The 26,180-nt window shown below is 34.2% G+C and overlaps 1 protein-coding gene across 4 annotated transcripts in view; it reads right to left on the reverse strand.

Moving 5' to 3' along the window:
• ATP8A1 (ATPase phospholipid transporting 8A1) overlaps positions 1-26,180 on the reverse strand; it is a 103,616-nt gene that overhangs the window by 31,999 nt on the left and 45,437 nt on the right. For all 4 annotated transcript variants that reach the window (XM_040064348.2, XM_040064351.2, XM_040064349.2 and 1 more), the window contains 11 exons: positions 24,737-24,806; positions 23,682-23,766; positions 19,982-20,121; positions 17,940-18,078; positions 15,206-15,270; positions 12,725-12,897; positions 10,002-10,185; positions 9,785-9,895; positions 3,086-3,160; positions 2,843-2,965; positions 274-352 (listed from right to left, as the gene is read on the reverse strand). In XM_040064348.2, coding sequence (XP_039920282.1) covers positions 274-352; positions 2,843-2,965; positions 3,086-3,160; positions 9,785-9,895; positions 10,002-10,185; positions 12,725-12,897; positions 15,206-15,270; positions 17,940-18,078; positions 19,982-20,121; positions 23,682-23,766; positions 24,737-24,806 — 1,244 coding nt within the window. The remainder of the gene's footprint in view (positions 1-273; positions 353-2,842; positions 2,966-3,085; positions 3,161-9,784; positions 9,896-10,001; positions 10,186-12,724; positions 12,898-15,205; positions 15,271-17,939; positions 18,079-19,981; positions 20,122-23,681; positions 23,767-24,736; positions 24,807-26,180) is intronic.

Genomic DNA, 26,180 nt, shown 5'->3' on the forward strand with positions numbered 1-26,180 from the left:
AATAGCAATCTCTTTTTCTTCATTTTGTTTCCGTTTACATAAACACTACTGAGATAGTTAAATGTATATGTACATAATATTATTCCTACTTTTACAGAGATCTTAAATAAAACATTTCATGTATATGGCATCGGGTTTAGTTCTAGAAATGGTATATTGAAATTTAATCACCCTGAACTGTTAGTATTTATAAAGCTTCCATCAGAAAAAAAGATAATATTTAGAAATTTTGTACTACTCAACATTTATATTTTTATTTTTCGTAATACTTACCATGCTGGAGGGCTTTTAGTGGAAACCAAAAGAGAATGAATGAGTGGAATAGGCCATTTAAACAATGAACCCAGAAAACCTAAGAAAGAGAAAACAGAAAATCCATGAGAACCATTTGCAATAAACTAGCTCTGTGAACCCTGACCTTTCTTTTCATGTGTGTGTTAGATTCACAAAATGTGTTTTTGTTAGGCCACCACTGTGAAGTAATACAACTGACAGGCACTTTCTGCCTCTTAGCTCTTCATGGGTCATTTGTTTATTTTTATGCTTTGAAAAAAAAAGTGTGTATTATCTCCTCCTTTTAATTTCAGTTCAGAAGGGAAATTAAAATATAAACATATGGGAATATCATCAGAAAAATTAAACTAAACCAGACAGCTTGAACGATTGCTACATTCTAAGTGGAGAATTAAAAAGGACTCTAGCTTCTATAATTTGCATTCAGAATTAGAATAAATTTAGATAGTAGAAAAATTAAAACCTGAGCTATGCATATACCTAACCTATATATTCCCACACAGAAAGGAATTTAAAAAGGATTAAAAAAAAAAAATCAGTTTCTTCTTTAAATTTCTCCCTCCATACTCCATTCTTGAGAAGCACAATTTGGTAATATATATTATGATTATTGATCATAATTCCTTTAATGTATTTGCTAAATAATTGAAGTTTTACTTTCAAACTTATTTTCATTTGTAAAAGATGCATTGTGCAAAGAATTGTGTTAGAATTAGTTTCAGAATAAACACTCTATTAATGCTTTTCACAATACATTGCATAATTACATAAAAAAACTTAATAAAAAAAATGTAGCCCATTTCCATCAGTTTGGGAATTATGGTTTTTTTCACTAACAATGCTTTTGACCGTTATGGCTTTTATTGTAAATGACTGATGTGTATCTTGAGGGTTAAGGGGTTCAAACAACTGAATTTAAGTTGCCTGTCTCACTTTTTCCACAATGTCTACAGCTACCCTATGTTGCATGGTCCAATTTACACTCCAGTACTTTGCACATTTAAACTTGTGCTACTCATTAACCTTTGTCTCTCCTTCTTGCTATGTCAGTACCAGAAGTTTTTATTTGACAGAAAGTACAGGTGGGTGCAAGAAAAATTAGTTCTACTTTTCCATTTTCCTGACCAATTCTTTTTGTCCCATGCTAATCCTTTAACCTCTGTCATGACCTCATAACCTTTGATCCCTTTTACCATAACAAATATTTGCATCAACATTCAAGGCAGTAATGTTTCCAAATCTTCAACACCAACTATTCAGCTTATATAGGTGGGAATTTTGTAGCTGCTGAGTTTGTAGATGTTTACTCATAGCAAGTGTATGGGAACAGCCACAAGACAACAATACATCTGTGCAATAAAAAAAATATTAAAAGCTTATTTTAAAACAGAAAAAACAAGTGTTACAACTTATAGTTACACTGTTTATTAAAACTATCACAGCACTGAAGTGTCTGTATTTCTGGGATCATGAAAAGCCTCATATTTGTAAAGCATTGACAGGGACACAAGAGACTGTTACCTAGCGTCTTTACAACTCAGGTTGGCTTTTGTAGGTGAAGGGATGAAATGAGAACGAAGGAGAAAAATCTCGTCTGCTTCAGTGAACAAAGGCAATTTAGACAAATAATTATATATATATTGGGGTAACTCCAGTTATACAGCACAAGTGGCACAGATGTATCAGCTCTGCACATCTACTACAGACCATCAAACGTAGGCATTATTATTTCAATGATATATTGAAAATGTCCCCAAGTTCAACATAAAATGACATTACTTGAAATGTCACAATTATGTTTACAAAAAATAAAATCAGAAGGAACTCTTACAAAAATCAAATACTCATGAAATCACAGATTCAGGTACAAGTTTAATTTAGTTTTTTTAAAGAGATTATTTATGGGCAATGCTGTAGAAATGTTTTACATTTTATGTATTAGAGTCCTACATTTCTGTCTCTCTGAGATGAATATCACCCATTTCCCACCAAATGAAGCCTCAGATTCCTTTTGATCCACACTGACACATTCCAGACTCAAACTATTTTTTCCCAAAACTCAAAATTAAACCATAAAATCACAACTCCAAATTGACAAAGAATAGTACCACGTCCCTCCCTCTACAAATCTAGTGACAGTTCTTATTGTCCTCTGCAATACTTCTCCACAGGCTTCAGTAATCCATTTCCATATAACAGTACAAATCCATACAGCCCAGCGACAGTGAGGTCTAATCACTTCTGCCTACAGAAGACAGCTTTATTACCAGCAGGGAAAAAAAAAAAAAAGTGTTGGGGGGGGGATTGAAAAAATGAAATCCTTGTTGTCCATTTCCATACCTGGTAAAAGTGAATATATATATATATATACACACACACATATATATAGATATGATTTGTACCATTCACTGACAAGTGTACACCTGGAAACAGCAGTAATAAAAATCCCCTCCATTTTTAATTATGAGCAGCATAGAGCAAGAAGGATAACTATACTGAATTCCTACAAAGTTTTGCTTTATGATGTTTGATTTTTACAAAGATCTACCTTAGTGTTAAAGTCCAGTGCATTTTGGGAAGTCTTGTATAACTCAGGGTATTTCAGCATGTTTTCTTTTCGGCAGGATCGCTCAAATATTCCAAGAGTTAGAGGAGGCATTGCTGTAAACATCTAGTAGATGGTTTAAAAAGAAAAAAATGCAAAACTTTAGAGGTGAGGATTTCCTTAAAGATTGCATACTCAAGAAACACTCTTGGTTAAACATAACTAAACTCACATAAATTATCTTACCACATTGTAAAGACCTATACACCATCTTTCAAAAAGAATTTGTCCAGAAAAGCCATTGACAAATGCAAACCAGACCTGCAAAAGATTAGAACCGTTTATTACTCAAATGTCTTGCAAGGTACAATAAACAGATTTTTCCTCAGCTTCACAAACAAGGATACCCCTACAACAAATTTACAACACAGTTGAAAATGTTTTGGTTTAAACCCACATGAAAAAATTACTGATAAACCCAACTTTCAACCAAGAACAGATAGTGGGCAATCTAGTCAGATATATGAGCAATTCTATGTAAATAGGAAAACATTCAAATGAGGTAGCTATTTTCAGAAGAAATGTCAGGTTCTCTAAGGTTTTCAGAGTGATTTAAGCCCACTTAATTCTTAATGAAATAAAAATTCTGAGAAATATGGGCTGGTGGAGGGGTAACCTACAGATTAGTAGTCATCATCTTCCCATTGTTAGCTAATTTGACTAACAGAATTGATAGATTAAGCTGCTGTTTGGAACTTAAAACTACGAATAATCCCTACTCATGAAAGGATTAGGCTTTACTAGAGCACTGAAATAGAACTACTTAGTTAAGAAGCACTAACTCAACTACACGATACCTTAGAGAGGGAAGTGGACATCTCTTTAATTGCATATTTTTTTTTTTTTTCTAAAAGGTTAAAAGAAAACATATTTAATTTGAAAGGTGTGATATTTTCTAATGTTTCTCAGCATAGCATGCAGCGCATCTACTTTCTCCTATTTCCTCATCCTTGTATTTGTTCAATGATGAAGTGGAGAAGCAGAACATCTGATGAATCTTTACTAACAAGTTACACTGGAACTATATAGTCTAGGACAAATGTAAGCTCCTAGGTCAGACAAGTCAAAATCCTCTTAACATCCTATTCCATTTAAGAGTCATGTTTTTCAAGTGAATTTTTAGATGCTGCTTTCTTACAGTTCAAATTCATTGAACTTCATTAAGGAAGCATGAATTGTTACAATCAATATGTTTATCAGCATGTACCCAGGCTGGCCTCCAGGTGACTGGATTCTATGACCAAACTCAGATATATTTTTTTTAAATTATGTGGTCCAATGCCTGAACATGTTTGTGACTACTTTGAGATGGAAAACCACCTGACTTTGGCAGCTATTAACACTAAAAGTGGGAGGTAAAATCCAGCCAAAATTGCTATCTGTTCAACACATAAGAGTAAATTTTTTGGTGGCCACTTATTAAAACAAGATTGGATACAAAGTCATGACTGTTCAAGGCTGCAATAGAGAAAGAGAGAATACTCTGAATTTTCCAAAATCTTATAATGCTAAATTTGCTTAGTTTGGTAGATTTAAGCGCAACAAGCACAGTTTTCTAACCTTTCAGACTATACACTGAAAAGACAATGGAATTACTTTATTTCAGCTGAATCAGATTTTTATCAGCTCTTTTGTATTTTGATTTTTGACTTTCAAAATACAAATTATGATTTAATTGTGATGTATTTAGCAGACATTTGTTGGCAGCAGTTTCTCAGTAGCTGAGTGTAAGGGTGCAAGATGACTACATAATCAATTGTGCATTATAGAGTAATTATGCACTGAATATAATGCTTTTTTTCCCCTTGTTTTTATCAAATATTGGAGTAAATTTAGAAATATTGATTTGGAAGGGTTAGGGTGGTGGAAAATATGTGACTCAGTAGCTGGTCATAAATATGTGTACATCTCATTGCTGGTAATTTCAGATAGTTAAGAAAAATATCATTCTCTAGGAAGAAAATAAAAGATCACAAGTACACATAGACTTGACCCTTCACAACCAAGGAGTATATGCAAAAGACATTAACTTTCCACTGTGATATAACTAGTAGGCAAAGCGTTATAAAATGCAAATTTTAACTGAAAGGCCTCAATACATATACTATTCCATAATCTATTCCACATGTTGACTGTTCTTAAAGGGAAATGATGCTAATCAATGCTTGGAAATGTTCTGGAGTGACTTTTAAAAAGCAATGCAAGTATTTAGGATAAAATTTTAACTTACAATGGAATGTCACTTTCAGCTTAATTTGTACAGAATTTAAGTTAGAATTTTCAAGGCATCTAAATTGAAAAAAGTTTTACTCTAAAATTATAAAGAAATCCTTTAATATTGACTTTCTGAAATACTAGTGTTTACTTTCTTCTAAAGAAAGCATGCAAGTTTATAGGCATTTTAGCTCATTTTAGTGTAAGAAGGGACTGGAATATATCTTGGTCAGAGGTCTAAATGCAAACTAAAGAGAGATGAAATTTGGTAGCATCCCTAAGTTTTGAAGTTCTTATGTAATCTATCAAAAAAAGTCCATGAAGAAGAAATCTTTCAATGTGGCTAAAAGCAGTGACCTCTAGTAGAAACACTACTGTTTAGTGGAATACCAGATATATAACTTTAAGAGACAAAACATCTTTAGTACCTAAGCAGAAACATTAATTTTATACTATTTACAAGATAGTATTTGAATGTTTACATTAAGAACAATTGGCTCAAACAACAGCGGCTCAAAATTAAAATATCTAAAAGGTGGAAAAGACAAAGGACAAATACAGCCCCATCTCAAACTGTAAGAGTGGAAGAAAATAACCCACCTATTTGCCTTAACTTCTGAGTCTTGGGCCCTAGAAATTTACACCTTTAACCCTATTTGAAAAAAGTAATATGGAGCTCAGTATATTATTAATAGTGAGAATGAAAAGATACTTGCTCTGCAGAGGGCAATTTATTTAGACATGAGTGTGTTTTATTGTAGTTATGATGGACAATGAAGGCAGCTGTACCTGCAAAATAAGTTTTTAGGATGCTGTACATGACACTAATTTAGGAGCAGACTCAAACACTTCTCTCTTAGGGTATAAGTCCTACTCTAACAACTCAAATTACTTATCCAGCTCCCCTTTACAGAAGGACAGTTGACTGGTTTTCTTAAAAAGTATTTTAGACTATATATGTGAACAGGCAGTGAAAATTCAGACCATTCTGTAGTACAAGGCTTCAAAATTTTCCATAGAAAAGGGAAGATTTACATCCCCAGACTGTCTAAAAGGAGATGGACCTCAACACAGATCCTTGTATTTCTAAGTTTTCCAACCACACAATGCAGAAATGTGGGCATGAGCCCAGTCACTTTCTGCTGTGTGTGTTTCAAACTGAACTTGCTGTTTGCACACGTGAAGGAAGCCATGGCACAGAGAACCACAGCAGAACGGTGCAGCTCAGACCCAGTGTGAGTATATGCACGAAGCCTGCTCATGTTTGGGATTATGCATTATATGAGTCTCACTAAGATCATGGCTATTCATCTGATATATCAGGCAAAGGAAATCAGGAAGAAAATGGTTAATTCCAGTTATGGACATGAACAGTAGAAAGTGGGTAATTCATTAGCAGGAAGACCTTGGGGGAGGGGGAAAATAACCTCCCCATCATCCAGAATTTATGGAACTAAAATGTCATTACGGCTCTAATTACTTAATAAATTAATTCTTTTCATAGTATCACCTAAATTGCTACAAACAGCCATGTTTAAACATCTGTGACTGAAATTTAAATCTCAACTCCACACATCTGTTTCTTCGGCTTGTCTTGGTCTTTTACTCGTTCATTTGATGTTTCAGGTTGGGTAAAAATCAAATCCTATTTTTTAAAATTGTAAATCCTTTTTATTTAATATGAACCAATTATTTTACATTATTACTAGCTATTACTAGGTAGCAAAATGAGAAGTAGTAACAGGAAAATTTTGTTCCTCTGATGTCAAAGGGTGATTTACATAACTTCATAAAATGAGTAGTTCAACAACAGAGTGTATACAGTAATGATAATTATAAAACTAAAATCAATCCAGAAAGGAGTTCTCAATCATAAGATCAATCTCAGTCTCAACCATCATTATAAAGTAGTGACAGCCCCTCCAAAGTAAGTATGAGACTTCGCATAGGCTTATCCTACATGAGTGTGATGCCCTGTACAGCCTTAATGAAGCCCATTAGTGGTCTATTAAAGATTCAGTTTTCACTCTCAATTTAGACTAATATATCAGAATATATGCACTCTTTGTGACTAGTCCTATACAAAAGATGAGCCCATAGTTAAATAGCTAATGCATCAAGACACACAGTAGAAAAACGTTATTACAGATGACTTCTAGTTTCTTATGAATAGGAGTCTAAATGTCAGTAAGAACTGATCACTGTGCCTGAATATTACTGTAGACCTTTACCATTTTCTGAACTAAGAAACCAATTGACATCAACTTCATATCAGCCCATGAATACCCAGAATAAAGGCTGTATTTTAAATTAAATGGAATATTTTCCATTACTTTCTTGATTAGTACTGAGCAGACATTAAAAATAGGAAACACATCTATTAAGTAAAGGTAGGTACTTTTAGTCATTGTCAGAATAAAAGGAAAACTTATTTGAAGTAACTTCTAGACGTGCCTTTCACAGTACTATTTTCTAAACTCCAAGACTGAGGAGGTGTGGCCACAAAAGCCTCACAGAAGTCTTCCTGATGTAGCATTTCTGCATATTAAGCAGCAGCTTACAAATACTCATTGAGCTCTCTGCTCCCACGCCTGATCCGTACAAAAAAACTGAAAAGAGAGATTCAAGACTGGCAGTTGTCCTTTCTGGAGACATTCAATGATGAATTTCTGCCCATTCACTCATAGTATTGACATGAGCTATTAACATCACTGAAAAGTTTTTCGAGCTGACGAACATCGGTATACAGGAATTCAAGTAGAATTCATTTTGTTTTCCAGAGAAGGTGTATATGGCAAAATGCTAGCATGCATTATATATAAAGGGTCATAATAATCCATATCAAAGTGATCTCTTTGCCTTTCCATCTGTTCAGGAGGAAAAGACTACCTGTTCATAAAATCAAAGCCTTTTGATCTTTTGACTATGATCTCTCTACCCTGCATTTAACTTTCTTTCTCAAAAAATACAAGGAGTGGGATACTTATATCTGATTTAAGTTAGAAATTTATACAATATGTTTATAGGTGACAGTGACAGAATCTAAGAAAAATCTTAATGTGTCCTAAAGCCAACCTTTGTATGCTTTCTATAAGCAAAGTATACATTAATACTGGGTTTTTTTTAAATACTTCTAGAGCTACTGCTAATCAGTACTTCTGGAAGTCTAATCATGTAAGTAGATATCCAGCCTTTGAAATACAGGATCTAAAGTCTGCCACTTCTAAGCGAGAAAGGATCTTTAGTGAACTTGCTTTTTCTATAGCTTCCTACTTTATGTTTTTCTAAACAGGCTAGAACCTTGCTGCTACTGAGATAGAAATCTATTTGCAGTAATAACACAGTAAGGAGAGAAAAAAGGAAATTTAGAAAATGTAAAAATACGGTAAGAAAAACACGCTCTTTTGGCTACAACTTTTGTACATAAAAAAACAATTAAAGCATTTTCAAATATTGCAATGAGTAAGGTCAAATAAATAAGTATAAAAATTGGAAATATCAATCTATTGTTTACAACAGGTTTAACAGAAATAAGGCATTTTCTTCCAGTAAAATGGAATACTTTGCAAGTTTAAGATACTTATTTGAAAATAAATAAAAAAAGACCTATGAAAATTTAAAGAGCATCTGTTAACCCCATTAATGTAAAAATACCTAAGACTATCTATAAAATTTATTTCATTGTCAAGATTTTCAAAAATTAAGTATTTTTCCACATTTTAACCCAAAGTTTAATTGTGAATAAAAAGTTTGAATCCATTATTAATATAATTACTATATATATATCTATATCTATATCTCTATATATCTATATATATATATATCTATCTTTAGTAATCATATGTATATATACACACATATATATGATTACTAAAGATGCAGCAATTGGAAGAAAAGGAAGAAAAGGAAGGGAGGGGAGAGAGAAGCTTTAATAAGCTTTATTTAAAAATATGTTCAAAATTTTATGGTTGCTGTGTGGTCATGAAGGTAGTGAAAACTGTAATTTTATATTCTGTTCTAACCATACCTACCAATAAATGTACATTTATTACAACACAATCCTCTTATACCACTGTATTTTTCATAAGATTTCACTCCTTAAAATCCCAGGTGAAAAAACTAGGTCAGCTGCTCTCAGGAAAGTATGCCTGCTCTTGAACAGGAGCCTGAGGATGCACGGTCACCCCATTCAGCAAGTGAAAGTTACCCAAGAGTGGAACTAAATCTGTCTGTAAAAATCCTGGGCACTGCTCTGAACAGCAACCACCCTGCAGTGCATGAGAGACCTTCAAAAGGGCTTCAGATTGTGAGCCTGACAGTCCCCGACACCAGCGCAGAGAAAGGAAGCACACGCATCTCCGGGTAAATTTAAGACAAACTTCTACCTGGATTCCTTGATTACTGCAATGATGTCAAATGCAAAGCATTTTCATAAGCTAGCAATATTATAAGCACATTCAGTACTAAGATTTACTATGCATTTTTAAAACAACAGGTTTGTTTAAAGTAAAAAAAAAAAAAAAAAAATCAGTTTATTAAAGTTTTCAAGATTCAGCACTAGTAGGAATGTACTTACAGTTAAAATATTTCTGTAAAATCATATATAATAACCAAAAGCTCAAAATCAAAATTTTACTTTCAAGAAGTAGCATTTCATGTACTGTAAATTACCTCAATAATATAAAGGACTATATTCTTGTAGAAACAGTACAGGATGCATTTAGCTACTCTGTTATAATTCCAGGCTCCATGAACCAACAGCAAGTTCTTCAAATACTTGAACTGCAAAAAGCATGAAAAATGAACAAACATACAATTAAAGCATACTATTTATATTAATAACACTTTAGAATATTTTATTGTGGTGTTTTGCAGTGTAATGACTTGCCTGAGCAATTGAGTAGTCTGAAGAATTAGCAGCTTGCAGACCTTCATTCCCACTGATACCAACACCAACATGTGCTGTTTGTATCATACTAACATCATTTGCTCCATCACCAATTGCTAGAGTTACAACTTTAACTTGTTTTTTAACCATTTCTACAACTTCAGATTTTTGAAGTGGTGATACCCTAAGGGATTAAAAAAAAAGAGACAGATTTAATATAAGACTTTCAAATGAATATACTTTTAAAACATACTTTATATTCTGTGAAAAGATAATAAACCCAGGCCAATTAACATCCTAGTCAGCGATGTGGTCTTGTTATTGCCCTTCAAGGGTATATGCTAAAAGCACATTCACAGCAAAATTCATAAAAAACAACATTTCTGAACTTTGGACTACTTAAAACCTGAAAGTGTATTCTATGTTGAGGAAGTCAGCTTACCAAGTGTGTTAGAGAGAACTGTTTTAAAATATATTTAAAAAAAATAAAGGATTGAAAAATAGTACAGCCTTCAAATTGAAGGTGGCTACGTAATCACATTATTCATTGGCCAGCACAACTACTGGGCTTCTAAAAAAGTTGTGTGGGATGAGTACAGTCTTGTGGAGAACCTGGGATCAAAGTTTCTGGGCAACAGCGCTTCTGAAAAATTCTGTGGTCCACCTATACAAGAAAAATGTTTCTATGATCTTTTGGTACACGTTTTATTTGAACTCTGCTGTTGAGAATTGTACCAAGACTTGCTGCAGCCAGCTTCTACAGAAGATTACTGACCTGAGTACTTATTTTTCATGTTTTTAACTTTTCAGGAACAGTGCCTTCATTCCCTATTAGACAATGTGATAGGGGCAGCTGGAAGACGGCACTGTCACTGCCTCAAGTTCATGGTGAAACCAGTAAAATATATTTTGCATTCATTTTGCTCACTCTTAGCTATACTTTTTACTCCAGAATAACCCATTTAACATTCTTCTTGCATACATTACTCTGAAACCAATATCGAGTTGGAATTCAGTTTCCTAAAGTCTTTAAGCCAAACATCTGCTTGGAATTAATAACATATACAGTTTTTATTTTTTAAGAGAAATGTCTTCTGAATATTTGTCAGCATCATCTGCGCTACAGCTAGTCTTACGAAGGATCCATTGGCAATAAATGCTTCTGCCCAAGTCAATGCAGCCTGCAAACTTAAAAGAAAGTGATATAATTCGCACTTTTAGAGAGAAGGAGAGCTTAAGAGCCTTTATATGGATGAAGAAACAGTTTACATTTTTGTTTAGTCTGGATAATATATATAATATATAAAATATATAAAATATATATTTTATATATATATAAAATTTTTTTTAAAGTGATCTACCTTAATTAAAAACTACCATTTTAAACTTTTTGTTTTCAAGCTCATAAACAAGGAGATGAAATTTTTGTTACTAAAGACAAAGCATTTAACACAAACAAACATTTTGGCAGAATTCTGACTTTTGGGAAACATGGGCTATTAAAAAAGTTCACATTAAAACAGTGAGTGTTACGAGCAAGTATTTCAGTTTCTAAACCAAAAAATATGTCTGACATATATCTAGATCTGCATCGAAACCAACTGACCTAAGTAATTATGGAAGTGTAAAATGAAGAAATGACAGAGAGAATACTACTAGAACAGAAACTTTCATTTTGCACTTTGTTCTTTCTTTACAAGAATGCAAGCTTTATGTACAGAAAACCCCTCAATGGTCCCACAGTTCAACAGAAAATTTATCTCTTCAAACGGCATAAAACATATTTTGTAATCAAGGAAAGAGAAAAAAAAGAAATATAGCTTTAAAAGATCATTCTATGTGCATCTCCTGCTTGTTACTGTACTAAGCAAACTCAACCTAATAGAACAAGCACAATACTCCTACTGAAAGAGTACTGCAATTAAGAAAGTGTTTATTCACAGTATAAACTGTTCATCAGAGTAATTTCTCAGTTTAAAAGACAGTAAAACCTTAGTTTGGAATTCAAATTGTTTCAGGCTGAAGCATGGCTACAAAGCTTAATCACAAAAACATGAATTGAAATATCCCTTGGTGGCATGACATTGCTTTCCAAAAGGGATATAAAGACTAGAAACCTGGTGATTATTTGGCTACTATAATATTACTTCCTGTTCTGTGTCCTTTTGCAAAGCAGAAAAATAGTTCTATTTTGAACAGATTTTTCAGATGAATCTGATTTATTTTAATGGAACAATGGAAGTTTATAGCTGAAATAGTTGATATTTACAGAAAAGGATGGAAGGGTTCATGGTATAAAAGAACCGTATAATAATCAGGCATAATAATGACTAAATGCGGCATTTCCACCAGCTTACGGTAAAAAAAAACACCCTGAGTTGTACCTTTAACATTTTTGTGCACTTCTTATACAGTGTCATCTACGTCTTACAGAAAAGTAGCCTGTGGAGAAAGACCTACAGATGACTCTAGATATGCTCAAACCTGCCGTTAACTGTAAGATCAATTCAAGGACAAGATTAGAGTCCCAACCCATTGAGACTACTCTCAATGGATTACAAAATATGTTTCTGGAAATATGCAATCTGAGCGACTTTGACAGGTACGCTCTGTTGCAGATGGCTCTACAGTGATATTTCACTTGAATGACTGTATTTCATAACTTCAGATTCTTAATTTTTATATGTCAATAAAAATAGCATGGAGAATAATGTAAACCTTACCTGCAACAAATAACAGCTTTACATGACAAAGCCAAATCCAGGAAATACTGTCTTACTCCAAATGTCAAAGCATACTTCAGAGATTTACCATCAATGATGAGAGCAAAATCATTTTCCTTCCTTAAAGCATCACCAAGAGTACTGCAATGATGGCTAAGTGTCTCTCTTGTTCCCTGTTGCACAAAAAAAAAGTGTCCCATTATTTTCAATTCTTAATATTCTTAAATCCAAAATTTTCAGTGTGATCAGAAACACTGGCATTTTGGTTTTTGAGGAAGTTGCCTTTTGATCCTGCTATCAAATATTATAAAGTGAAAAGAATATTTGCAATAGCTGCACTATTAGAAACACAGCAGAAATATTGTGTAGGATTGCTCTTGCACTCTGCCAAAAAACAAAGGGTCTAAGTTACAGTGGAAGTTTTAATGCTTTTGAACGGCAACAATAGTTGCATAAATAGTTGCCAAAAGACACAGGTATACAGAAAACTAATATAATAATACAAAAGATGATTCACGTACGTAGAGATACTAGAATCTGCTATTATACAAAATGTTCCTGAAAGTTTAGAAAAAACGAAACACAGGTAATTCATTATATAAGTACAGGCATTATAACTGATAATTCTATCACATTAAATTAGTATTTTAACATAATTTAACAATTATAACATCAAGTACATGTTATACAAAGGAATATACTTTGTATTTTTCAGTTGCTAACAATGACAGTTTGAATCACACCTACAGAAGTCACTATTTTGTGATCTAGTACTGAGAACTTCAGATTTCATTCAGGAGACAATACACCCATATGTATTTATTTATGCAGCAGCCTGCTTTGGGAAGGTCCCTGACATCTATTAGCTACAGTGCAGCTCTACCATAGAGTGCCATGAAGAACAAAAAATACTGCTTGATTGCTTTGTTCTTTTTGAAAGACCTTTGGAGAGCTACAATACAATTTTCTTCTGTTTCCTGCTTCACAGCCCAGAAGTAGAAAGTATTTTAGAGGTGAAAGGAAAATGAAAAAAACCTCTTCTGCTTGTAAAATATTGACTTTGGAAGCTAATGACATCCTATGACAACATGTTCCCATAGTTTTTTACAAGTTTACCGAAGAAATAATTGTGCTACTTCAATGATGTCAGGCATACATAAACAAAATTTGGTGTAACCACATAAAAATGAAACACTGAACTTACTAAAAATCTCAAAACCCTCTGAAATGAAATTAAAGATGCTGCTTTGCCTTTTCAACTCAAATTACTCCTCCCAGTTCCACAGATTGTTGTCAATGGTTTTTAACTATTTTGCTTCTATTGGCCTTCTAAAGATTCATTGTTTCATCTAAAATGAGATCAGGCTGTTGGAGAATTCTGCACTCATTTCCAGGCTCTCTCTCACTAGAAACTGACAGAAATGAAGTTCCACTGTTTAAAATTACACATTAAAAAGTCTTTAAAATGACAACAATTTCTGTAACTATTTTCCAGAGTATCTTCTCTAATTAAGAAATATTGCAACATAAAGGAAGTATCAATTTTTCTCATCTCTGTGGACTGTTTAATTTCTAATAAAATTTAAACAACACATGAAAACACATGAAAAGTCATATTCCTCCCATCTACTGTTTCCTCTATGTAATGAAATCCCTATAATCCAGGAGTAAATGGTCTCTTCCATTTAGATATGCAAGTGTACAGACCCCAGTGAGATCCACCTGAGGGTTCTGGGGGAGCTGGTGGAAGAGCTCACCAGGCTCTGCCACATCCAACATTTTTCATTAGTCCTGGTTAACCTTGGAAGTCCCACACAGCCAGAGGTTTGCCAATGTGATGTCCATCTACAAGAGGGTCAGAAGGAGGATTTGGGAGAACTACAGGGCTGTCAGCCAGGGAAGGTCATGAAACAGATCTCAATCTAGACACTCCAGTTTGAAATAGGGAGTACAGTGTAGCTACAATACAGTCATTGCAGCTACTACCTCTTATTCTTAAAATATATTGATATAAATTTACTATAGAAAGATATTGCCTGATAGATATTTATTGAACTTTTGAATCATTACACTAGAAGTGGTTAATTTGTAACGCTTGTATTAAGTGAAGCTTCTGGCTTTGAGCCTGCATGGATGAAATCTACTACAGGGAATTTCTTTGCTCATAATTGTGAAGTTCTTTTGTGTAGTAGCTACACCGTAATTTCAGAAGGCGTAGATTGTTTTCCAGTTATTCAGTAACATTTTGTCACAAAGACCATACAGTCTTCCAAGCATGGATTACTAAAATTAAGAAAGCAGTCCCCCAGAACAAACATTAACAACATCCCCCCAAACAATGGGGGGACAAACATTTTCTATGTTTGTCCAGATAAATAGACACTCCAACTTATTTTTTACATCACCTTCACCACGATATCTGGACATTTTAAGCAATAAAATTATGTTTCATTAACTGAGGACTTTGAAGATTTTACTTACATCAAGAGAGCCTTCATTTATAACAATTAGTCCCATGTTCTTCCTCAAAAGTTTACAAGAGTGACCTGTTAGGAAAGACTTTGTTTTTAAAAATCGGTTTCGCAAAATCCATTTTAATATAATACAGCATTCTTTTTCCTGTAAGAGAACTATAGACAGAATTAAAAATAAGATTTCCCTAGCTGAAATAAATGATAAAAATTATATTGCATTTCATAAAAGTACATACAGGTACAAAGAACAGCTAGAATTTCCCTTGCTGCAACTTGCAAGTGTTCTGCCTTGTTCAGAGGTGCTCTAAACAGAGTTATAGAAAACAACAGATCCCCCAGAGCCTTGTAAATTTTTAGACTACAACTTGCATTTCCTTCAAAACTTGCATATATACACCTTTTCATTCTTTTATTTTATTCTTTGATGAACTAAACAGGATGCATTTTCTGTGCTAATGCTGTAGGCTGCCTAGTCAAAAGTATGTATCTATCACCATTCTTTAAAAAGTGGAAATATTGGTATTATGCTGTCATGGGTTAGTACAGTTTAGTTTTTTAGTTATAAAAGAATGTAAAATAATTCTCCAGGTCAGGACCTGGGAATTGCTTTGGAAGAGACAGGGTCCTATCAGAGAGTTAGTTAGAATATTGGCCTCTATTCTGACTACTGAAGTTGTTAGCTGCGACTTTGGGAAGTACCATATAAAACTCCTTGATTTTTTGTAGGTGGGTCTTTTTTCTTCTTTTGGCTGGAGAAGAGACAGATGGCATCGAGTTAGGCCTGCTGCTCCCCCTTTTTGGGGGGGGAGCTAGCCTTGGGCCTGGCCAGATTCCATCGGCTCCCAAGTAAAAGGGTGGGAAGGAGAGGTTGCTGTTTTGTAACAGCTACTTTCTTCAGACTTCTCTGGAGCAGAGAGATCTCTGCCACACCCCTGATAAGAGCTATGGGCACCATTTCGGCCGAAGCTGCCCCGATTTGCACCGAGGGGTGGGCTGAGAAGGCATTTATGATCCTGCCTGTGTTTTTTTGTGATTCTGGACTGCCTGAGTGCTCCAGTCTCTGATATTTCATTGAGTTCTTCCTCACTCATCAACTCGGCCCTGAACATCTAACACCACGAGCTACAGAGAGAGAGACAAAGACTCAGAGCAGACTTAACTCTTTCTTAGCAACATGAAGCTTCCAGAGCTTAGCCCTTCTCTGAGAAAGTAAAGAAAGACAGAGTAAACGTAAAAAACACTATTAAGACAGAAAGTTGAAGAGTTACTTGTTCTATTCTTACTTAAGCCATAGAAATGAACCCTATATTTAGGTAATTCCTTTAAATCACAGGAAAGATGTGCATTTAAGGAGATGATTGTTTTAATTTGTGTGTAGATTTAAGCAAAGGTGTTTGTGATGAACTAAGTAATATCCTATAAGATGCTTGAACAGAGATAAAGATGAGAAGCCCTCTGCGCCAGTGAAGAAGTGAGAAGATATCTCTGTACCTTGAGGCGAAGAATCCTTTGCTTTGGAGTTATTCATCTTTAAAAGGTGACACCCCAGTATGCAAAAGTCTAAGACCCATGACCCATAAGCAGCTTGGGAAACTGCTCCTGGGAGGGTCACAAAGGCAGGTTTCTCTGGGTGGTTGTTTTTGTGACAGTTTAAAACCCACAAGCGAACTGTTCTAAGTCGTCAGTGGGATCCATGACTCTAGAAGATACTCTTCCCCTAATGAATTGATGAAAGACTATTGTCAGATAGTGAAACTGACTGAAAATTACAAGTTTTGTCTCTTTATGTTGGTTTTTAAGAAAGTAAACAGTTTGTAAAGGGAGGGAAAAGTGGTTTTGAAGTTTGATTCCATTTTAGGTTTTCTTCCAACTTTCTTTTTTTTCTATTCTTTTAGTGTATGTTAATAAACGATTTGTTAATTTTAAAGTTGAGCCTGCTTTGTTTTTCTCCTAGTCTCTCTCCCACAAAAAGAGTAAGTACCAAGACCAAAATTTAGTGAACGTGAAACCACTACATACGTGTATTGCCTCAAACGTGAAAGTACTAAGGAAAATAACCTTAGATCAACTGTATCACGTGCATATGTAGAGTTCTTTAAGATTAGAAATAATAACATCCAATAAAAAGGATCCATATGGCTAAAGTAAGGCTTTATTTTGGACATGTATCTACACTACGGCAGTAAGTGCTGATATGGTCACACAAAGAATACTATATGTTAAAAGCAGCTTTCATGTATAACTATTTAATGATACAGATTTATCATTGTTGAAATTACTCTTTTTTTACCATCCTTCAAAATAAAAGGAAAAAATAAAAATAAACCTTTGTTAAGAGATTATAGTACTTTAATTCACTTTTCTTGGGAAGAAAGAAAAATAGAGAAGGGAAACTAAGAATACTTACATTCTCCTAATATTATTCCTTCTCACTGTCAAAAACCAATATATTATTTTTAATTAATTTCATATGCTATAAAAAAGTACAACTTCCTATTTTTTTACCTCCTCTCTAACGTAACGTTTTCTTGCTCTTAGTATTTTAAAAGAGACAGAATTCACCATTCCCTACCTTCCCCCTATCACTGACTAAAAAATAAATTCACATTCAGGTTCTGGAGTGACATATAATACTATTATTTTTACAAGACAACTTTCCATTCTGAAAGAAATTTTACTTCATCAACTGCTATTATTTTCAAGCCTGTAACAAAGACATCAAATAAATGCAAATATAATACCAATATTAATGGCAGTCTCTTGTTTGTCCCCAGTAAGTATCCAAATTTTTATGTCTGCTTTCATGAGTGTCTCTATGGTTTCAGGCACTTTGTCTTGTAGTTTATCTTCAATTGCTGTTGCTCCAAGCAGCTGAAGATTCTGTGAACATAAAATATTACACACATATAAGTTTTTCTTTTCTGTTTATTTACTATATTGTTATTTTAACAATAATATAATAACAATTGTTATTATAACAATTTCAATGTTCCATTTATTTATTTAATTCTCTGTATTTATGACAAGATTAATGCTCTCTAAACTCATTAATCAGATTTGGTACCAACAAATAAAGGACTTCCACTTTATTCCATGAGCTTTAACTTAGACACCTGTGTGGCATGACAAAACTGCACAGCGTGGCCACTCAAAGTTCAATTATTCACTCAATAGCTCAGTAGCTTGCTCAGCCACAGCTACCATTTCCTGAGGAGTACCTCTCTGATTTGAAGACTTCAGGAGTACTAATACCACACCTTCTCTTTTTTAATGATATCACATTGTAAAAAAAATCCAAAACACCTGTCATTTTCTCTTAGTATTTTGTGTTGGGTTTTAGCTTCCTATGGAGCAAATATACATAGTTTTTGTGAATACAGCCATTTTTGTATTTCCTATTTCTATAGCTTTAAAACTAGCTAAATATTAAAGACACCATTATACATGTAATAGTGTGCAATCCTGGTAGCAGCATGGCCTGCATAATCCATCCTGAGGAAGTAACTTGTTCAGCTCATACACGAATTTGTAAAGGCAGCAGGGTTGTTATGGCATTAAAAAGTAAAGTTTCAAGACTGTTCTGTCACATCCAGATAAACTACTCAGTAATGCTCATTAGTGACTGAAGTAATATACCCTGACCCTTTTCCATGTATTAAACACCACAGATTCATGAGGCTCTGAATTCTAAGCAGTTTCATCAATCTAATCTCTCTTATACTTTCCTTGGAAAAAAACCCCATAAATAACCCCCCAAAATTTAAGTATCAAAACTTCAAACACTCTTGGTCTCATGCACTCCTTTTTCTCATAAATTTAACAGTCAAAATAGTAATTTTTTTGTTGAGGCAGTGAAGTCTTAACCTCACGCTTGGCTGCTCCAGAAGCAGTGTTGCCAGAAACTTAAGGCTCTGCTCTTGTGATGCTGTATCTGGGCTCACTTTATGGGCCTTCAGTAAAACAGAGGCTGACAAAGTGGAGCAACACCAACAGAGGGACACAAAAATAGCTTAGGGCCCAGAGCACACTATACAAAGAGTATCTGAAGAAGTAGGATGAGTTTAATGTGGGAAAAATGTAAGACTAAGGGAGGCATTCCTTCTGCTAACTGAAGCTTGCGGAGCAGCCATCCTTCTCCAAAATGCATGCTGCATAGTTAAAGAAAAAGAGGCATCAGTCACATTCTGCAGCAATAAAAATTTAATTCAGAAGAAGGAAAAAAGACTAAGTTGAGCATCAAAAATAATTAACTGCTGCAGCTGGGAAAACTCCCTCCTTGTGGATACTTAAAACTTCGTCAAAGTGTTGGGCAAGCAAAACTAGCCCTGCTTTGAGCAGGGGTTTGTATCTAGATGACCTCCTGAAGTCCCTTCCAATCTTGACTACTCCATTGCTCCAAGATCATTATATAATGAAGCAGATGTTGTTTATCTGTGATTATGTTTTTTTACACACTAGAAAAACTCTGAAAAAAAGCTTTCCAGTAGTTCAACCCATAATTGACACTTTCCAGCACGGTAGCTACTTGGAGCAAAAACTCTGTCAGATTAATTGTTCTTTCATTTTGATTATTTAAACTGCAAGGACTACATGACACAACCGTCAGTATATTGCTAGATTTTTTTTTTAATAACTAAGAGCTATTCCTCAGTAGTGATTCACTTTTCACGGTATAGAAAATAAGGACAACAATTAAGAGCCCACTCTTCTGCCCATCCCTCTGAGCACCCCATCCTCCCCACAAGCAACCCAAACCCCAGGAGCTACATGAAGCTCCACATACTTTTTCAATTAGTTCATAGCTCTCCTCAAGTTTGAGTACTCTGTTTTGTATAGCTGTAGAAGCACGGTGATAGACATCTAACCATTCTTGATAATCACTTTCTGAAATCTCAGCCACGGCAAAACATAGAGTTCTTAAGCCTAGAGAGAAAGCAGATAATGATTCAGTATTTGTCAGTCACCTCTCTGATATGCCTTCAAATTCAGTTTTTGAAAACCGAAATTATTCTGTACTTTATGTATGCTTATGCCTGATTTTCAAACTACTGCTGCACATCTTGAGGAACTTTTTAAATATACATAAAAATGAAAATAAATTTCTATAAACAGAAATTTATTCAAGAGTAACAGTTTCAAAGTAGCTGAATGTAATACATGTAATATATTTCACCAGAAAAAATTAATAAATTTTAATGTAATATTTGACTTAAACTGGAAAAAAGACATGAAGAAATCCCAACACTTGCTGAGCAAGTACATTGAAACACTAAAACTAAAACTGAATTGCATTTCTGAGAAAAAGATTTATGAACTTAAATGTTGCTATGCTGGAAAAAAGTAAAGTTAAAATATATCAGCATAATATTACAACTGCCCTCTTCACCCCTCCTCAATATTCTCAGAAAATTCTAGTTTCAAGTTTATAATCTAGAAGCCAACTTTGAATCCCCTCATTTAACTTTCCCATCTCACAGATTGTTTCAGCTTTCCAAATTCTTAAAATAAAATCATTATGTACCATTTGGCAATTTTACTTACCAACACCAACCTTTGAGCTGGTTGATATTATTAACAGATATTTTCCTTCAGCAGAAATCTGATTTAAGCCATTACAGCAAGAATTTGAGACTGCATGATTTTAAGAAATCTGTTTCTTGAAAACACTGTAATCTTTCCCTGTGATACTACGGGGGTATGGCACAGAACATCTAGGAACTGTGCAGAAACCTTTCTACATTTTACACTCCATTTAAGTAGCTTGGTGTGAATTCTCTAACAGCTCATTTTCACACATTACCAGATTTCTAGGGAATGAAGTTGACATAACTCTTTATATACTAGCCACAGTTGGCAGGCCAGGAGATTTCCAAGTGGGGCAGGCAGGATTAATGTAGTTACCCTTTGGTCGCTTGACATCACTACAAACAGGAATTGTTAAATGTAACCTTTATTTGCTCACAGGTTCCTGGAGCACACAGCTCAGCACCGGTGGCAATTTTGAAATTACAGAAGGTTGGGCATGAAATAATACATGCATCTTAGATGTAAGAGTAATTTAGTATCTTCAGGATAAAAACCATGTGTAATGTGGGTATTCTAAGAACTAAACAGCATTAGGAACACGGTATCTCACCATCTAGACTTAGAAGAATAAACTCAAGGCTGACAACTCAATTGATTTTTTTTCTCTGCATAATAAGGATATGCTAACAAGGTCCAAAGCAATGAATATAGGTGAAGGGGAAGAAAGGAATCCATGTCTGACTAACAGTGATAGTATTTCCAGAATGCTTGCAAAATATTTTCTGCAGACAATAAAATGAAGAAAAGAAATCAAAGTGTATGGAATGACAGCAAATAGTTTTTTCAAGGTATTTGCTTTCTCTTTTTAAATTACTGCCTAATTGTTTTTTAAAACTTTTTAATATGCTTCTTTTCATTGTGATTTAAAAGAATCTTCCAAATAAAATGTGGAAAACAAAATATCATCAAGCCTGGTTCTTAACAGACTGGAACAAGACAGGAAAATTACAGAGGATTTTTCTATTTATCCAAGCAGGCATTAACACTCAAGCTTAATAAATGCTTACACATAAATGCCAGCCATGCTAACCACTTCATTTTTGAACAACACACCAAGAGCAGGCGGCAAATGCCAAGGACATACTGTCCTGCCACATGAAAGGATACACATGAGAAACTTTGCAACATAGCTGGCTGCAATTTAAATCTGAAGTAAAAATAAATATCAAATTTTTAATCAATTCCAGAGATATGTGCTTTTTTAAAGATTGGATTTTATGCTTTTTAAAAGGTTAGAAATTCACTCTTCTGAACAGTAGATCTTTTAATCTGTTTAAAAGAAGGATACAAGAAATATCTGAACAAACTTCTCAATCCTATCATATGTATAGTGGTTCTAAAGACAGGTGGAATTTTTCATGTTTTATGTTGATTTATTTAGTGCAACCTGACTGCTAAGGAATTGCACTACTGATTTAATGAGAATGGTAATTAAGAACTGGATTGAAATTTTCACATAAATTCACACAGGACAATAGTGATATAATTTTGTCTTTTCTGTAACCAAATATATACCTTATGATTCAAACAAACTTCACACCTAAGTAACTTTTTCTTGACAAATTTAGTTAAGCCTTTCTAGAACCCCAGTGTGTATTGGAGGCTTTGGACTATACCATCAGTCCAATTTGTTTGGGTATAGTTCAGCTTTTAACTTCATTGTATAATTTATTCTAACTTTATTACTTTAAGATTCTTTAAGACTAACCAAATATTTCCTGCACCGATCTTGATATGAAAAAATAACAAAAGAAACAGATCTGTGACTTGCTTCTGCTGTCAGTGATGGAACCAAGAGACTGAAGCTGCTTAATCCACTAGTCAAAACTCTAAATTCCATGACAAACCAAAGGACAAAATCTAGAGAAGTCATACGCATGACAAAAAAATGACCTTTCATGATAACAAGAATATCTGGCCTGAGATCAGTTAACAAAATGTAAGCATTGTCTTTTAGTTTGCTTTCTAGTGTAAGTTTATTTCTGAAGACACATTAAAGATAATTTTAATGTTCTAGTAGTAGTGTATTAGAAAAATAAAGAGGTAAAAACTCTGCAGTTCAGATTCCCATAACTCTTACAATTGTGCTTCCAACTTCTCTCTACCAACTCATTGATAAATTTTAACACTATGATACTGCACAGTACAACACTATAATCCTTTCCTGCGATACTATGGGGGTATGGCACAGAACATCTAGAACTGTGCAGAAACCTTTCTACAGTCTGCTTTTCTCATCACATCTGTACTGTGAAATCCACTATAATTAACTAACTAACTAACTGGCTGCTTCTATCAATCATCTTAATTTTGCAGTCTTATAAATTTTACTTACCATTCCTACTTCACAAACCCTCACAGAGAGGTTACCCACCTTTGGCAACTGTTTTGTAAAAGTGATTATTAAAACTGCAGACACCAAAACAAACCATATCAGTGCTGGCAATCTCCCTTACTGGGATTGGTGACAGAAACAATACAGCTAAAAGTTACCTTAAAAGCACTACACTAATGATTTCCAACCATCTCTACTTTGGCTGCTGCTTCCTCTGTGCCATCCCTACAGCATTCACCGGGTATGGGACATGAAAGTGACCATGGGAAATGAGATCTTCACAGAAACAATGTGCTATGTGTTTGCTCTCTGGAAAAATATGTTTTGGCTAGAAGATTCTACTGTGTACTCTGTGGGTGTGTGGGTTGTTTTTCAGGGTTTTTTTAAGCATGAAGTTATTAGTGAAATTTCTTAGGAAGAGGAAGACTTTTCTTAAGGAGACATTGCTAAAATGTAATTTTCAAACATAACATGAGCAAAACACTACAGCAAGACAAAACTGAAAACCTGGAAAGTTGAGCAGCAACTGAATTCCATATTTATACTGAATAATATCACCCACCTTCTGTAGCAAACTGCTCTAGATGTTTTAAGGTGATTTCTTTGTATTTTGAACTTTCAGCAAGACGGTCATAAATTACAGTATCCTACAAAACAAATAAATACATCTCGGAACACTTTAATAGAAAAATTATTTGTTTATTGGGTAGACAATATAAATCATGTAGGAAAATGGCAGAAAAATAGAACTGTATTATTTAAGCATCAAAAATAGACATAATCTTATTTCAGAAGTTAAAAAAGGACATTCAAATCCTTAGATTTTCTAAATTTATGAATTCTGCTATAATGCAGTTTATTTCTTCTACATATTTGATGTTATTTCCCCTTACTTTGAAAAGTGCCAAAATGTTGTCTTTTTCTTAATATTAAGCCCACAAAGTAAAATTAGTGCTTCAAAACTGCTTTCTGTAGCCAGCTTAACACACAGAATATTAACAACAGGTTTTTTTCTTCACTTGAGGTGATAAAAAATGGACATTTATATTCAACATTAAAACATTCTCTAACTGGATTTCATCTCCTTCCCCATTAAACCTGACTTGACATACAGACCGAGAGCTAATGAGCAATTCTGCCATTCCCATATGCATTATGATAAGGATACCTTTCCACGGGTCCTGCTTTAGGGAAAATTTACTTCTGTGTAATATCAGTGGTTGGTTAAAATTTCCATCTAGTCAGTTATGCTAGATTATTATCTCTATCTAGTGATCCATGCTCAGCTATTCCAGCAAGTATAATTAATACATGTTCATCCATTTTCTTGGAGTACAGAAGGAAGCAATTAATAGGAAGCATAAAGGTATTAATACAGTACAAAGAATAGGATGAACAGGCCTGTCATACTTTCATAGGCAGTCAGTAGAAAAAGACATTAACCAGTTCATCACACTGAACAGCTACATAGCTAAACAATGTAAATGGAAAGAGGTACATTGACATTCCTTCCCCCACATTTTCAGTGTTTTGACTGCAGTTATTACAATCTTTCGCTTTCGTATTTGTATTGGTAGCATGTATTCTTTGTTACAGTGAAAAGAGAACAAAACTCACAGCTCCTTTGCAGTAGAGTCTTAACTTCCCTGATGGTGTGCGAACAATCACTGACATTCTCTTCCTAGTGCTGAAAGAGAAAAATTCTCTATATAAGGTGGTTCATAAATACAAGCATTTACCAATATTTTACCTAATAATATCAATATATATCTTGTATTACACACAGGATAAAAAGTCAGTCCTATCTACTCTGAATTATGTTATCAGCTGGCTGGGAGGGGAAACAGTTTTAGTATCCAACAATTAAAACGAATGCTATTTTTCTGTGCATACTTCTGTAGCCCTTTTCGCATCAAAACTGTATTTTTATATCTTCATCTAAATACTGTGTACTGATGACAAAAAAGCACCTTAAAGCACAATCATCATCAATACCATAAAGAGGTAGTGTACCATGGACTGTTTCAGTCCTTCCTTCCTTCCTTCCTTCCCAGCCAGCCAGAGTTGCACATACACTGTACTGTGATGCAATCCTATTACTGATATCCCAGAGTTTCATTTATCATGCAAAGTTTTCAGTATGCTAAGAACTGGAAAGGGACTTTAACTTCAAAAAATTTAACTACTCTCTGGCTTTCAGTTCTTAATAAAATCCAAGTTATTTTTTCTTTTTGCCCTTGTAACTGAGGTAGAAATTGGAGGAAAGCATAGAGAAGACACTTGATCTGCTTACTGTCTTCCTCCCTTTGAGGTTCGCCAACAAGCATTCTTTAAGTGCAAGATCACGTCCTGTCAAGATGTGTATTTATATCACAAGTCTTTCAAATTTAAACTTTATAAATAAATCTACAGAAACTATTCAGGGAACAAAACATTTCTCATAAAACAGTTCAGAGTAAAACAGAGATGGAAATAAATGGTCTTTTAACAATTTTGGTTCCTGTTGGAATTGGATCCCATTCATACATCATCAAAGAGCATTATTACATGAATGGTTCCTAAGTTCAGACTGCCATGGAAAACAACCTGAAAATGGAATGTGGACATAGATGAAGGAAATAAATTTATAATTATAGGTGAAATAACAGCTTGAAGAGCATGTTCAGGAAAACATTTTCTAATTCCACCTGGGTGTGCTCTTTGCTTCAAGTAAAAATTTCTAAACAGCAATATTGAATTACATTGTTACCGTGGATATTGCACAAAAGCCAGTACAAAGCCATTAACTACTGCAACTTCTTTTCCATTTCACCTCTAAACCTCAGGTAAGTAGAATTCCAAAAAGCTTTAGACAGTGTCCAGTTGGGAATCTACTTAGACAACACTGGAGAAATTAGGATCATCCAAACTACAGTTAAGCTGCATAAAATAAATCAAGGCTCAGATCCACACTGATTCTGGCCAAGGCTATCTAGCCTACTGCTACTTCAATTCATTACACTTGCTTGAATGTTCAGATCAGAAATAGTGGAGGAATTACAGTAGGTTAGGGGGCGCATAA

This window comes from Hirundo rustica, chromosome 5, assembly GCF_015227805.2.
Source record: "Hirundo rustica isolate bHirRus1 chromosome 5, bHirRus1.pri.v3, whole genome shotgun sequence".
Taxonomy (NCBI): Eukaryota; Metazoa; Chordata; class Aves; order Passeriformes; family Hirundinidae; genus Hirundo; species Hirundo rustica.